Below are 14,306 nucleotides of genomic sequence, written 5' to 3' on the forward strand. Positions count from 1 at the left end.
TACCTTTCTTGCAGTGCAGACTACTTAATGTATTCTAACGTGCTCTTTCATTTCAGAAAAGTAGAAACCTTTACCGTAATTGATGATCACCTTCAATCGTATTCATAGTGCTCACACACGAAGAAAATAAGGGACATACCGATAGTGAAAGGGCACTGACTTCCAATTCATGTTCGTTATATCGTGTGTTATATTGTGTTCGTTATATCGAGGTTTGAGTGTATATAAGTTGCACGATATATCACAAAAGGAGCAAGTTTGTTGTACCAACTCGTCAAACTACCTTTTTTGCAGTGCAGACTACTTAATGTATTCTAACGTGCTCTTTCATTTCAGAAAAGTAGAAACCTTTACCGTAATTGATGATCACCTTCAATCGTATTCATAGTGCTCACACACGAAGAAATAAGGGACATACCGATAGTGAAAGGGCACTGACTTCCAATTCATGTTCGTTATATCGTGTGTTATATTGTGTTCGTTATATCGAGGTTTGAGTGTATATAAGTTGCACGATATATCACAAAAGGAGCAAGTTTGTTGTACCAACTCGTCAAACTACCTTTTTTGCAGTGCAGACTACTTAATGTATTCTAACGTGCTCTTTCATTTCAGAAAAGTAGAAACCTTTACCGTAATTGATGATCACCTTCAATCGTATTCATAGTGCTCACACACGAAGAAAATAAGGGACATACCGATAGTGAAAGGGCACTGACTTCCAATTCATGTTCGTTATATCGTGTGTTATATTGTGTTCGTTATATCGAGGTTTGAGTGTATATAAGTTGCACGATATATCACAAAAGGAGCAAGTTTGTTGTACCAACTCGTCAAACTACCTTTTTTGCAGTGCAGACTACTTAATGTATTCTAACGTGCTCTTTCATTTCAGAAAAGTAGAAACCTTTACCGTAATTGATGATCACCTTCAATCGTATTCATAGTGCTCACACACGAAGAAAATAAGGGACATACCGATAGTGAAAGGGCACTGACTTCCAATTCATGTTCGTTATATCGTGTGTTATATTGTGTTCGTTATATCGAGGTTTGAGTGTATATAAGTTGCACGATATATCACAAAAGGAGCAAGTTTGTTGTACCAACTCGTCAAACTACCTTTTTTGCAGTGCAGACTACTTAATGTATTCTAACGTGCTCTTTCATTTCAGAAAAGTAGAAACCTTTACCGTAATTGATGATCACCTTCAATCGTATTCATAGTGCTCACACACGAAGAAAATAAGGGACATACCGATAGTGAAAGGGCACTGACTTCCAATTCATGTTCGTTATATCGTGTGTTATATTGTGTTCGTTATATCGAGGTTTGAGTGTATATAAGTTGCACGATATATCACAAAAGGAGCAAGTTTGTTGTACCAACTCGTCAAACTACCTTTTTGCAGTGCAGACTACTTAATGTATTCTAACGTGCTCTTTCATTTCAGAAAAGTAGAAACCTTTACCGTAATTGATGATCACCTTCAATCGTATTCATAGTGCTCACACACGAAGAAAATAAGGGACATACCGATAGTGAAAAGGCACTGACTTCCAATTCATGTTCGTTATATCGTGTGTTATATCGTGTTCGTTATATCGAGGTTTTGAGTGTATATAAGTTGCACGATATATCACAAAAGGAGCAAGTTTGTTGTACCAACTCGTCAAACTACCTTTTTTGCAGTGCAGACTACTTAATGTATTCTAACGTGCTCTTTCATTTCAGAAAAGTAGAAACCTTTACCGTAATTGATGATCACCTTCAATCGTATTCATAGTGCTCACACACGAAGAAAATAAGGGACATACCGTAGTGAGAGGGCACTGACTTCCAATTCATGTTCGTTATATCGTGTGTTATATTGTGTTCGTTATATCGAGGTTTGAGTGTATATAAGTTGCACGATATATCACAAAAGGAGCAAGTTTGTTGTACCAACTCGTCAAACTACCTTTCTTGCAGTGCAGACTACTTAATGTATTCTAACATGCTCTTTCATTTCAGAAAAGTAGAAACCTTTACCGTAATTGATGATCACCTTCAATCGTATTCATAGTGCTCACACACGAAGAAAATAAGGGACATACCGATAGTGAAAAGGCACTGACTTCCAATTCATGTTCGTTATATCGTGTGTTATATCGTGTTCGTTATATCGAGGTTTGAGTGTATATAAGTTGCACGATATATCACAAAAGGAGCAAGTTTGTTGTACCAACTCGTCAAACTACCTTTTTTGCAGTGCAGACTACTTAATGTATTCTAACGTGCTCTTTCATTTCAGAAAAGTAGAAACCTTTACCGTAATTGATGATCACCTTCAATCGTATTCATAGTGCTCACACACGAAAGAAAATAAGGGACATACCGATAGTGAGAGGGCACTGACTTCCAATTCATGTTCGTTATATCGTGTGTTATATTGTGTTCGTTATATCGAGGTTGAGTGTATATAAGTTGCACGATATATCACAAAAGGAGCAAGTTTGTTGTACCAACTCGTCAAACTACCTTTCTTGCAGTGCAGACTACTTAATGTATTCTAACATGCTCTTTCATTTCAGAAAAGTAGAAACCTTTACCGTAATTGATGATCACCTTCAATCGTATTCATAGTGCTCACACACGAAGAAAATAAGGGACATACCGATAGTGAAAGGGCACTGACTTCCAATTCATGTTCGTTATATCGTGTGTTATATCGTGTTCGTTATATCGAGGTTTGAGTGTATATAAGTTGCACAATATATCACAAAAGGAGCAAGTTTGTTGTACCAACTCGTCAAACTACCTTTCTTGCAGTGCAGACTACTTAATGTATTCTAACATGCTCTTTCATTTCAGAAAAGTAGAAACCTTTACCGTAATTGATGATCACCTTCAATCGTATTCATAGTGCTCACACACGAAGAAAATAAGGGACATACCGATAGTGAAAAGGCACTGACTTCCAATTCATGTTCGTTATATCGTGTGTTATATCGTGTTCGTTATATCGAGGTTTGAGTGTATATAAGTTGCACGATATATCACAAAAGGAGCAAGTTTGTTGTACCAACTCGTCAAACTACCTTTTTTGCAGTGCAGACTACTTAATGTATTCTAACGTGCTCTTTCATTTCAGAAAAGTAGAAACCTTTACCGTAATTGATGATCACCTTCAATCGTATTCATAGTGCTCACACACGAAGAAAATAAGGGACATACCGATAGTGAGAGGGCACTGACTTCCAATTCATGTTCGTTATATCGTGTGTTATATTGTGTTCGTTATATCGAGGTTTGAGTGTATATAAGTTGCACGATATATCACAAAAGGAGCAAGTTTGTTGTACCAACTCGTCAAACTACCTTTCTTGCAGTGCAGACTACTTAATGTATTCTAACATGCTCTTTCATTTCAGAAAAGTAGAAACCTTTACCGTAATTGATGATCACCTTCAATCGTATTCATAGTGCTCACACACGAAGAAAATAAGGGACATACCGATAGTGAAAGGGCACTGACTTCCAATTCATGTTCGTTATATCGTGTGTTATATTGTGTTCGTTATATCGAGGTTTGAGTGTATATAAGTTGCACAATATATCACAAAAGGAGCAAGTTTGTTGTACCAACTCGTCAAACTACCTTTCTTGCAGTGCAGACTACTTAATGTATTCTAACGTGCTCTTTCATTTCAGAAAAGTAGAAACCTTTACCGTAATTGATGATCACCTTCAATCGTATTCATAGTGCTCACACACGAAGAAAATAAGGGACATACCGATAGTGAAAGGGCACTGACTTCCAATTCATGTTCGTTATATCGTGTGTTATATCGTGTTCGTTATATCGAGGTTTGAGTGTATATAAGTTGCACGATATATCACAAAAGGAGCAAGTTTGTTGTACCAACTCGTCAAACTACCTTTCTTGCAGTGCAGACTACTTAATGTATTCTAAGGTGCTCTTTCATTTCAGAAAAGTAGAAACCTTTACCGTAATTGATGATCACCTTCAATCGTATTCATAGTGCTCACAGACGAAGAAAATAAGGGACATACCGATAGTGAAAGGGCACTGACTTCCAATTCATGTGCGTTATATCGTGTGTTATATTGTGTTCGTTATATCGAGGTTTGAGTGTATATAAGTTGCACGATATATCACAAAAGGAGCAAGTTTGTTGTACCAACTCGTCAAACTACCTTTCTTGCAGTGCAGACTACTTAATGTATTCTAACGTGCTCTTTCATTTCAGAAAAGTAGAAACCTTTACCGTAATTGATGATCACCTTCAATCGTATTCATAGTGCTCACACACGAAGAAAATAAGGGACATACCGATAGTGAAAAGGCACTGACTTCCAATTCATGTTCGTTATATCGTGTGTTATATCGTGTTCGTTATATCGAGGTTTGAGTGTATATAAGTTGCACGATATATCACAAAAGGAGCAAGTTTGTTGTACCAACTCGTCAAACTACCTTTTTGCAGTGCAGACTACTTAATGTATTCTAAGGTGCTCTTTCATTTCGAAAAGTAGAAACCTTTACCGTAATTGATGATCACCTTCAATCGTATTCATAGTGCTCACAGACGAAGAAAATAAGGGACATACCGATAGTGAAAAGGGCACTGACTTCCAATTCATGTTCGTTATATCGTGTGTTATATTGTGTTCGTTATATCGAGGTTTGAGTGTATATAAGTTGCACGATATATCACAAAAGGAGCAAGTTGTTGTACCAACTCGTCAAACTACCTTTCTTGCAGTGCAGACTACTTAATGTATTCTAACGTGCTCTTTCATTTCAGAAAAGTAGAAACCTTTACCGTAATTGATGATCACCTTCAATCGTATTCATAGTGCTCACACACGAAGAAAATAAGGGACATACCGATAGTGAGAGGGCACTGACTTCCAATTCATGTTCGTTATATCGTGTGTTATATTGTGTTCGTTATATCGAGGTTTGAGTGTATATAAGTTGCACGATATATCACAAAAGGAGCAAGTTTGTTGTACCAACTCGTCAAACTACCTTTCTTGCAGTGCAGACTACTTAATGTATTCTAACAGTGCTCTTTCATTTCAGAAAAGTAGAAACCTTTACCGTAATTGATGGTCACCTTCAATCGTATTCATAGTGCTCACACACGAAGAAAATAAGGGACATACCGATAGTGAAAAGGCACTGACTTCCAATTCATGTTCGTTATATCGTGTGTTATATCGTGTTCGTTATATCGAGGTTTGAGTGTATATAAGTTGCACGATATATCACAAAAGGAGCAAGTTTGTTGTACCAACTCGTCAAACTACCTTTTTTGCAGTGCAGACTACTTAATGTATTCTAACGTGCTCTTTCATTTCAGAAAAGTAGAAACCCTTTACCGTAATTGATGATCACCTTCAATCGTATTCATAGTGCTCACAGACGAAGAAAATAAGGGACATACCGATAGTGAAAAGGCACTGACTTCCAATTCATGTTCGTTATATCGTGTGTTATATTGTGTTCGTTATATCGAGGTTTGAGTGTATATAAGTTGCACGATATATCACAAAAGGAGCAAGTTTGTTGTACCAACTCGTCAACTACCTTTCTTGCAGTGCAGACTACTTAATGTATTCTAACGTGCTCTTTCATTTCAGAAAAGTAGAAACCTTTTACCGTAATTGATGATCACCTTCAATCGTATTCATAGTGCTCACACACGAAGAAAATAAGGGACATACCGATAGTGAGAGGGCACTGACTTCCAATTCATGTTCGTTATATCGTGTGTTATATTGTGTTCGTTATATCGAGGTTTGAGTGTATATAAGTTGCACGATATATCACAAAAGGAGCAAGTTTGTTGTACCAACTCGTCAAACTACCTTTCTTGCAGTGCAGACTACTTAATGTATTCTAACATGCTCTTTCATTTCAGAAAAGTAGAAACATTTACCGTAATTGATGATCACCTTCAATCGTATTCATAGTGCTCACACACGAAGAAAATAAGGGACATACCGATAGTGAAAGGGCACTGACTTCCAATTCATGTTCGTTATATCGTGTGTTATATTGTGTTCGTTATATCAAGGTTTGAGTGTATATAAGTTGCACGATATATCACAAAAGGAGCAAGTTTGTTGTACCAACTCGTCAAACTACCTTTCTTGCAGTGCAGACTACTTAATGTATTCTAACATGCTCTTTCATTTCAGAAAAGTAGAAACATTTACCGTAATTGATGATCACCTTCAATCGTATTCATAGTGCTCACACACGAAGAAAATAAGGGACATACCGATAGTGAGAGGGCACTGACTTCCAATTCATGTTCGTTATATCGTGTGTTATATGTGTTCGTTATATCGAGGTTTGAGTGTATATAAGTTGCACGATATATCACAAAAGGAGCAAGTTTGTTGTACCAACTCGTCAAACTACCTTTCTTGCAGTGCAGACTACTTAATGTATTCTAACATGCTCTTTCATTTCAGAAAAGTAGAAACATTTACCGTAATTGATGATCACCTTCAATCGTATTCATAGTGCTCACACACGAAGAAAATAAGGGACATACCGATAGTGAGAGGCACTGACTTCCAATTCATGTTCGTTATATCGTGTGTTATATTGTGTTCGTTATATCGAGGTTTGAGTGTATATAAGTTGCACGATATATCACAAAAGGAGCAAGTTTGTTGTACCAACTCGTCAAACTACCTTTCTTGCAGTGCAGACTACTTAATGTATTCTAACATGCTCTTTCATTTCAGAAAAGTAGAAACATTACCGTAATTGATGATCACCTTCAATCGTATTCATAGTGCTCACACACGAAGAAAATAAGGGACATACCGATAGTGAAAGGGCACTGACTTCCAATTCATGTTCGTTATATCGTGTGTTATATTGTGTTCGTTATATCAAGGTTTGAGTGTATATAAGTTGCACAATATATCACAAAGGAGCAAGTTTGTTGTACCAACTCGTCAAACTACCTTTCTTGCAGTGCAGACTACTTAATGTATTCTAACGTGCTCTTTCAGTTCAGAAAAGTAGAAACCTTTACCGTAATTGATGATCACCTTCAATCGTATTCATAGTGCTCACACACGAAGAAAATAAGGGACATACCGATAGTGAAGGGCACTGACTTCCAATTCATGTTCGTTATATCGTGTGTTATATCGTGTTCGTTATATCGAGGTTTGAGTGTATATAAGTGCACGATATATCACAAAAGGAGCAAGTTTGTTGTACCAACTCGTCAAACTACCGTTCTTGCAGTGCAGACTACTTAATGTATTCTAACGTGCTCTTTCATTTTCAGAAAAGTAGAAACCTTTACCGTAATTGATGATCACCTTCAATCGTATTCATAGTGCTCACAGCCGAAGAAAATAAGGGACATACCGATAGTGAAAGGGCACTGACTTCCAATTCATGTTCGTTATATCGTGTGTTATATTGTGTTCGTTATATCGAGGTTTGAGTGTATATAAGTTGCACGATATATCACAAAAGGAGCAAGTTTGTTGTACCAACTCGTCAAACTACCTTTCTTGCAGTGCAGACTACTTAATGTATTCTAACGTGCTCTTTCATTTCAGAAAAGTAGAAACCTTTACCGTAATTGATGATCACCTTCAATCGTATTCATAGTGCTCACACACGAAGAAAATAAGGGACATACCGATAGTGAAAGGGCAGCTGACTTCCAATTCATGTTCGTTATATCGTGTGTTATATTGTGTTCGTTATATCGAGGTTTGAGTGTATATAAGTTGCACAATATATCACAAAAGGAGCAAGTTTGTTGTACCAACTCGTCAAACTACCTTTTTTGCAGTGCAGACTACTTAATGTATTCTAACGTGCTCTTTCATTTCAGAAAAGTAGAAACCTTTACCGTAATTGATGATCACCTTCAATCGTATTCATAGTGCTCACACACGAAGAAAATAAGGGACATACCGATAGTGAAAGGGCACTGACTTCCAATTCATGTTCGTTATATCGTGTGTTATATCGTGTTCGTTATATCGAGGTTTGAGTGTATATAAGTTGCACGATATATCACAAAAGGAGCAAGTTTGTTGTACCAACTCGTCAAACTATACCTTTTTTGCAGTGCAGACTGACTCTTTTTTCCTGGCTCAGTTCTGTTTTCTTTAGTGCTGCTGGCATTTCCTTACGAAGACTACTTAATGTATTCTAACGTGCTCTTTCATTTCAGAAAAGTAGAAACCTTTACCGTAATTGATGATCACCTTCAATCGTATTCATAGTGCTCACACACGAAGAAAATAAGGGACATACCGATAGTGAAAGGGCACTGACTTCCAATTCATTTCATTTTCACGAAGAGCTAAATAGACATACACTGTTGCAAGGAAAGTAGGGCCACGGAGAGAAACTGCTATCATACAATAACTTTCATATGCCAAGGACATTCCTGCAATTGCCTAAACACGTGGAAACATTGCGCCAGAAACGTGCATTAGCACACATTATTACCAACCTCAGATATCAGTATAGCCACAAGAATTTCACAAGTTATTTGGATCCTATGGTATGTTGTTTGGTTCCTATGATATTTACACTCAAACGTGTGAATTTTATGTGTACACTTGCAAGTTGCTTGTTGTCCATTTCTCTGAAACCAATGTATATATATTTTTTGGCTGTGCTGACGTCAAAGCTTATGCACTGTCACTAACTGCGGAGGGACAGGGGCCTTTGTCGGCTATTCGCCTTTAGCCCTTCTCCCTTCAGTGAGCTCTGTATTCTGCTTACTGGGAATAAAGTACTACTACTACTACTACCTCGATATAACGAACACGGATATACGAATTATTAGTTATAACGAAGTAAATAAAGAATAGTCATGTCATAGATACAGTGTTACAAATATACACTTATAACACATTTTGCATATAAGTAAAACCCCGCTGATACGTTTTTGAAGGGACCGTAGGAAACGAACGTAAGAGATGGGAAACGCAAGAGCCAAAAAACAGGAAAAACTACAAAATATTTATTGGTACAAAATTTTATTTCAATGCTTACGCGTGAAAAAACCGTGCAACGTTGCCTGGTGCTTTTACTCATGTCCCAGCAGCACGAAAAGTTTTTCAAGCGCCTGCAGTCTCACATCCTTTTCATAAATCTAGTGCCACTACGACCTGACAAGCGATCGCTTATGGCGATACCTTCGCGAGATTGTCGCCGGTTGCGTCGGTGTCACCAAACGATACTGTGGCCATTGGCATAGTGTCGGACCACCGTGGCTTGTAGTAAACGGTCGAACGCCTCACGAAGGTAGAAGTACCCCGGAAAGTGGCTCCACCAACTCCTAAATTTTGTCACTGGTGCACACATTGGCGCACTCTGCCATGGTCTAGTCGACGGATAGAAACGCGGAGCTGGGGACGGCGTCGTCCACAGAAATGTTATCAATGTATGTGATTTTCTTTAGCACCAACAGCTGTAGGCGTGAAAGAACTAAGCACACGCAAGCACGACCAGCGCGGCGAGTCCAACAGCGAACCGCGCGCACGACCACGTGAACTCCAACCAGCTCGAACAACTCCGACAAATAAACGCCAACGCGATGGCAGAAGTAAATGCCTATCTCGGAGGCCTTGCTTTCGCGAGTAATTACATCATAGACGCCATGTTTGCAATACAAATCTCAAAGGCTATGCTCTTGTTATAAGTAAATGCCAATCTCGAAGGCCTTGCTTTCGCGAGCACTTACATCATAGATGCCATCTTTGCAATACGGATCTCGAAGGCTATGCTTTTGTTTGTGTCAACCGAAAGTATCTGTCGCTTGCGCCTCTGATGCGGCTAATGTTACGGTCAAACCAGGCCAAGCTGCATGAAAAGTCACCATGGCCGCTCTCATAGGTACTCACTCACTCGGTCGGCTCGGAGCGCACTTCGCGACGTCGCATACGGGAACGGTCTTACAGTTACAACGTAACAGCAGGGTTCCCAATACATTGTACCCTATGGGAGCTGTGCTGGGACCGGCGGAAAACGACGTAACAGCCTGGAAAACGCATCAGAAAGGAACGTAACACCGAGGTTCTACTGTAATGAACTTTTTTTCGAGTCAGATGCAACTTTGTTATAGTAATGAGGTTTGAGTGTACTTATGTTACAGAATAGGTGGCCCTTAAAAACCAAGAAGTGATTTTTGTTCACTATATTTTCGTGTTGTGTGATTCAAAGAACATGGGGTCATTTCTGTAATGCATGCCTTGTTTTTGAAGACCTCAAAGGCTAGCAAACAAGGACACAAGGTCTTTTTTTTGTGAGTCAGTTGGTGTGCAGAGCTGAAAAAATAATATGATCAAGAAACATGAGACAAGAACAAAACAGAAGACACACACATACTTCTTGTCTCTCCGTTTTCTTCTTCCGCATTAGTTTATTTTTTTTATTTAATGCTTTTTAATTTTACTACTTCATGTATCGTACCAACAGCTATAATACCCAAGGCCCACAGGTCGCGAGATCGAATCCCGGCTGTGGCGGCCGCATTTTTGATGGAGGCAAAAATGCTTGAGGCCTGTGTACTTAGATTTAGGTGCACATTAAGGAACCCCAGATGGTCAAAATTTCCGGAGCCCTGCACAATGGCATCCCTCATAATCATATCGTGGTTTTGGGACGTTAAACCGCAACAATTATTTCATATATATATATATAATACCCATCTTCGTATTTATTGCAAATCCTTGCAAAGTTAGGGCAAAAGGTTTTTTAAGGATTATTGAAGTTCCTTGATTTCATGTAGGCTAAGAGACAGAAATACAGTAAAAGCTCGTCAATTTGAACTTCATTAATTCGAACTGACTGCTAATTCGAACTGATGCCCTTGTCCCGGCACAGCCCTATGTATTTCTATGGGAGAAAACTCCAGATAATTCGAACGCGTCGGTATCTACAATGGTTAATTCGAACTGGGAGCCCTCTGGCTTTCCTCCCTCCTCGCACAAATTGGCCCAAAATGATACCCAAATTATTCATTACTTTCATCTGTGTAAAACAAGTGTAGTGATTGATTTCTATGTATGATTTTATGGTTGTAAGTGTCGTCTGTCTGCTGCTACTGCTGTATGGGTGGTATGGCCCAGTCAGTCAATGTTTGCCTTTAGCCGTGTCCCCTTGGACAATTTCAATATTGTTCTATAAATAAACTAAGAAAGAAAGACCTTAAATTTTGATTGCGTTAACTGTGCCATGTAAATGAATGTGTGTTGGCACACAAATAGCTTCGTATATTTTGGCATTAAGGCTCACTGCTCACGTGATGCAAGTCGCTGCTTGTTTCTGGCGTATCACTGACTGAAAAATAAATTCTGTTCGCTGTTTGAGCATGAACTGAATTCACTAAATTGCCTGCCACAAATGTGTAGTATCGCCTAATATGCGGGAACAAGTCCAGAGGTGGCTTCTGTGGGTTCTCTCCGCACGGTGTGTTGCGATGTCTGTTCATTCTAGCGCCCGCCTGCTAATTCGAACTCCGCTTAATTCGAACAATTTTATCGTCCCTTTCGAGTTTGAATTAACGAGCTTTTACTGTACAATGCTTCCTTGGCAATTTTTTAAGTCTGCTGGGATTCTGTGAGCTCAAGGAGTTTGGAAGCTCTTGGCTCGGGTTATTTATTTATTTGTTTATTTATTCATTCATTCCTTCGGTAATTCATTCATTCATTCCTTCATTTATTTATTTATTATGAATACCCTTGAAAGCTGGAGCTTTATAAAGAGGAGTGGGTTGCAAGCGAAATGCACTTCAAATACAGGAAAATTCAGATGAAGGCAACATCATTATGCAATTTATACGTTACAGGAACATTAAGAAACATTAGTTACGCAAATAGTCATACAAAGAAAAAAATGGCATGGCACTAAACAATAGTGCCCAGTAAGACAAAAAGACATGAATGAATACTGCTCGAATACATTTATATCGTTATGCAGACAAACATGATACGTGTTAGAATGGATGATAAAAAAATAAAATTGGGCATCTCTGTCACAAGAAAGCACCAAGTCTGATAACAGTTTTCAGAAAAGCATGCTGTCAACAATAGATGTATTTCTTTGGAACTTCCAGGGAAACCGAGATGTGGCAGGTGGCCCCCTCTGCAAAAGCTGTGCTCTGGAAACCACCTGGGAACCGCCGGTTGAGCACCGCTTCCTTGGATGGCAGCACATGAAGCTGCAAAATGTTCACCGACAGAGCATGGCAGCTGTTCCTCGAATGTGTTCTCTAGATGGCTCTTTCATTCCCGAGGCCCAACTAGTGCAACTTTGTGAATTACTGCGTCTTATAACGTTCTAGTTAAGTAAACAAAAGAATAAATTGACCAATTCAATGGTTACAATGTTACCCAACAGCCTCCAGGTCTGTACGCTTCATGGTTTATGAGTGATCTTCAAAGTGGTTTTCGTCCACTTTCCTCACACGATTACTGCAATACACTTAAAATGGTACAATTAACGTCCCCTATACCTTCCTGGGCTTCATTATTCACTGGTTTTCATTAAGGTTGTGTCAAATAAAGAAACGAGCTCTCAAAATTCCCTTCCTTCATTCCTTCATGTTAAAAGCAACGCAAAAAGATGGCAACATGAGAAGAAGAACGACATAGGACAGGCACTGTTTTTCAAGGTTTTTACAAGCGAAAGAGCCTGTTGAATTTCAAAATGAACTGCGATAGCGTGCAAAACTCGGCTACCAAGTTGATCTTTGTGGTAAAAGCAACGCCAAAAGGCAGTGACACGAGAAGAAGAACGACACAGCACCTACCTGTCCTGTGTCGTTCTTCTTCTTGTGTCACCGCCTTCTTGCGCTGCTTTTATCATGATCATCCAACTAGCCCAGTTTTGCACGCTATGGGTGCAATTGCAGGAAATTCTCCCAGTGATGTTGGTGTACTCGCCAAAGTGAAGAACTCTGCGTGCACCTTACTGCACTGGGTGCAGCTTTCGCCCTTTCAAAGAACTAAGTGAAGGTGAGCCACATACTGGACTGAGTCTGCGGTCCCACAAAGTACGAATGCTTGAACTTTGCGACGATGAAAACAGAATACTAAGCTACGAGGCTGCGCAAGGTATGTGGTTGTATGAGCCAAATACATGGAAGCATGTCACGGCAGCACCAGCCTCCTTGCTGGCTGGTTGGAGCCAGTCACTGCCTGCATCATTGGAATGCTCAACAGTTATGCCTTCTTGGCTCATTTTATGCACGAATTGCCTGACAAAGACTTACGAATTCTAAGTGAAGCATGGGTGATTGTGGTGCACTAATCGTTTGCTCATTATCGTTTATATGATGGTACTATTGCTGAGATGTGGCAGAGCACAAAATTGCACAAAGAACGAGGAACGCAAAGATAGCATCTGTGTTTATGTATTGCCACGCCCAGTTCTTTTAGTTTGATGTATTCGGGTTTGACCGAGAAAGGACGGTTACCAACGCTCGACGCTGTCCGCGAAGCAGTGTTCGAGAAACTTCGCGATTTTAGTAGATCGTTTTGTTAAGATTGCACGCCGCACGCGAATGTTCCAGCTTTGTCGAGAGATAACGCCGCCGCCAGCGATATCGCTGGAAAGTTCGATGGCGCCTGTATAAAAGCCGACGCGCTTGACCGCTTGTCACTTGATCGCCAGCCGACGCTCTGTTCGCCGCTATCAGTGTATTGCTGTAGCTTTCAGTTTCTCGGCCACAAGTTAGGCCTAATAAACAGTTTCATCTCGGGCGTGCTGAATGCTGTCTTCGTCGACGTCACGACCCCGTGACATCTGGTGGAGGTGCTGTTCGTTCATGTTCCTTACGCCCCCGTCAAGCCGTGAACCCAGTCCACAGCGCGAAGGAGACATCGACGCCAAGGCCGAGCAGCGAGCAAGCCGCAGGCAACAAGGCCTACCGCCAGAGCACGGGCCTCTACCTGAAAAGACCCGGCAAACAAATACCCCGCACCTCCACCAGATGTCACGAGGTCGTGACGTCGACGAAGGCAGCAGTCAGCACGTCGAGAAGAAACTCTTTATTAGGCCGAACTTGTGGCCGAGAAACTGAAAGCTACAACAATACACTGATAGCGGCGAACAGATCGTTGACCGTCGATCAAGTGACAAGCGGTCAAGCGCGTCGGCCAGGGGCGTAGCCAAGGGGGGGGGGGGGGTTTCAACCCCCCCCTCCCGGAATTTTTCAGTTTTGCTTGCGTATATAGGCACGCACACATACAAACGCACGCACGAACATACATAAAGTATGGTTGAACC

General features: G+C 40.1%; 1 protein-coding gene across 1 annotated transcript in view; it reads left to right on the forward strand.

Moving 5' to 3' along the window:
• Positions 1–12,409, forward strand: part of LOC119395748 (F-box DNA helicase 1) — a 98,620-nt gene extending 86,211 nt beyond the window's left edge. The window contains exon 20 of the mRNA XM_037662752.2: positions 12,133–12,409. Within this exon, the coding sequence (XP_037518680.1) occupies positions 12,133–12,360 (228 nt within the window). The 3' untranslated portion in view covers positions 12,361–12,409. The remainder of the gene's footprint in view (positions 1–12,132) is intronic.
• The last annotated feature ends 1,897 nt before the right edge of the window (positions 12,410–14,306 follow it).

The sequence above is a fragment of the Rhipicephalus sanguineus genome, chromosome 6 (assembly GCF_013339695.2).
Source record: "Rhipicephalus sanguineus isolate Rsan-2018 chromosome 6, BIME_Rsan_1.4, whole genome shotgun sequence".
NCBI classification, from domain to species: Eukaryota; Metazoa; Arthropoda; class Arachnida; order Ixodida; family Ixodidae; genus Rhipicephalus; species Rhipicephalus sanguineus.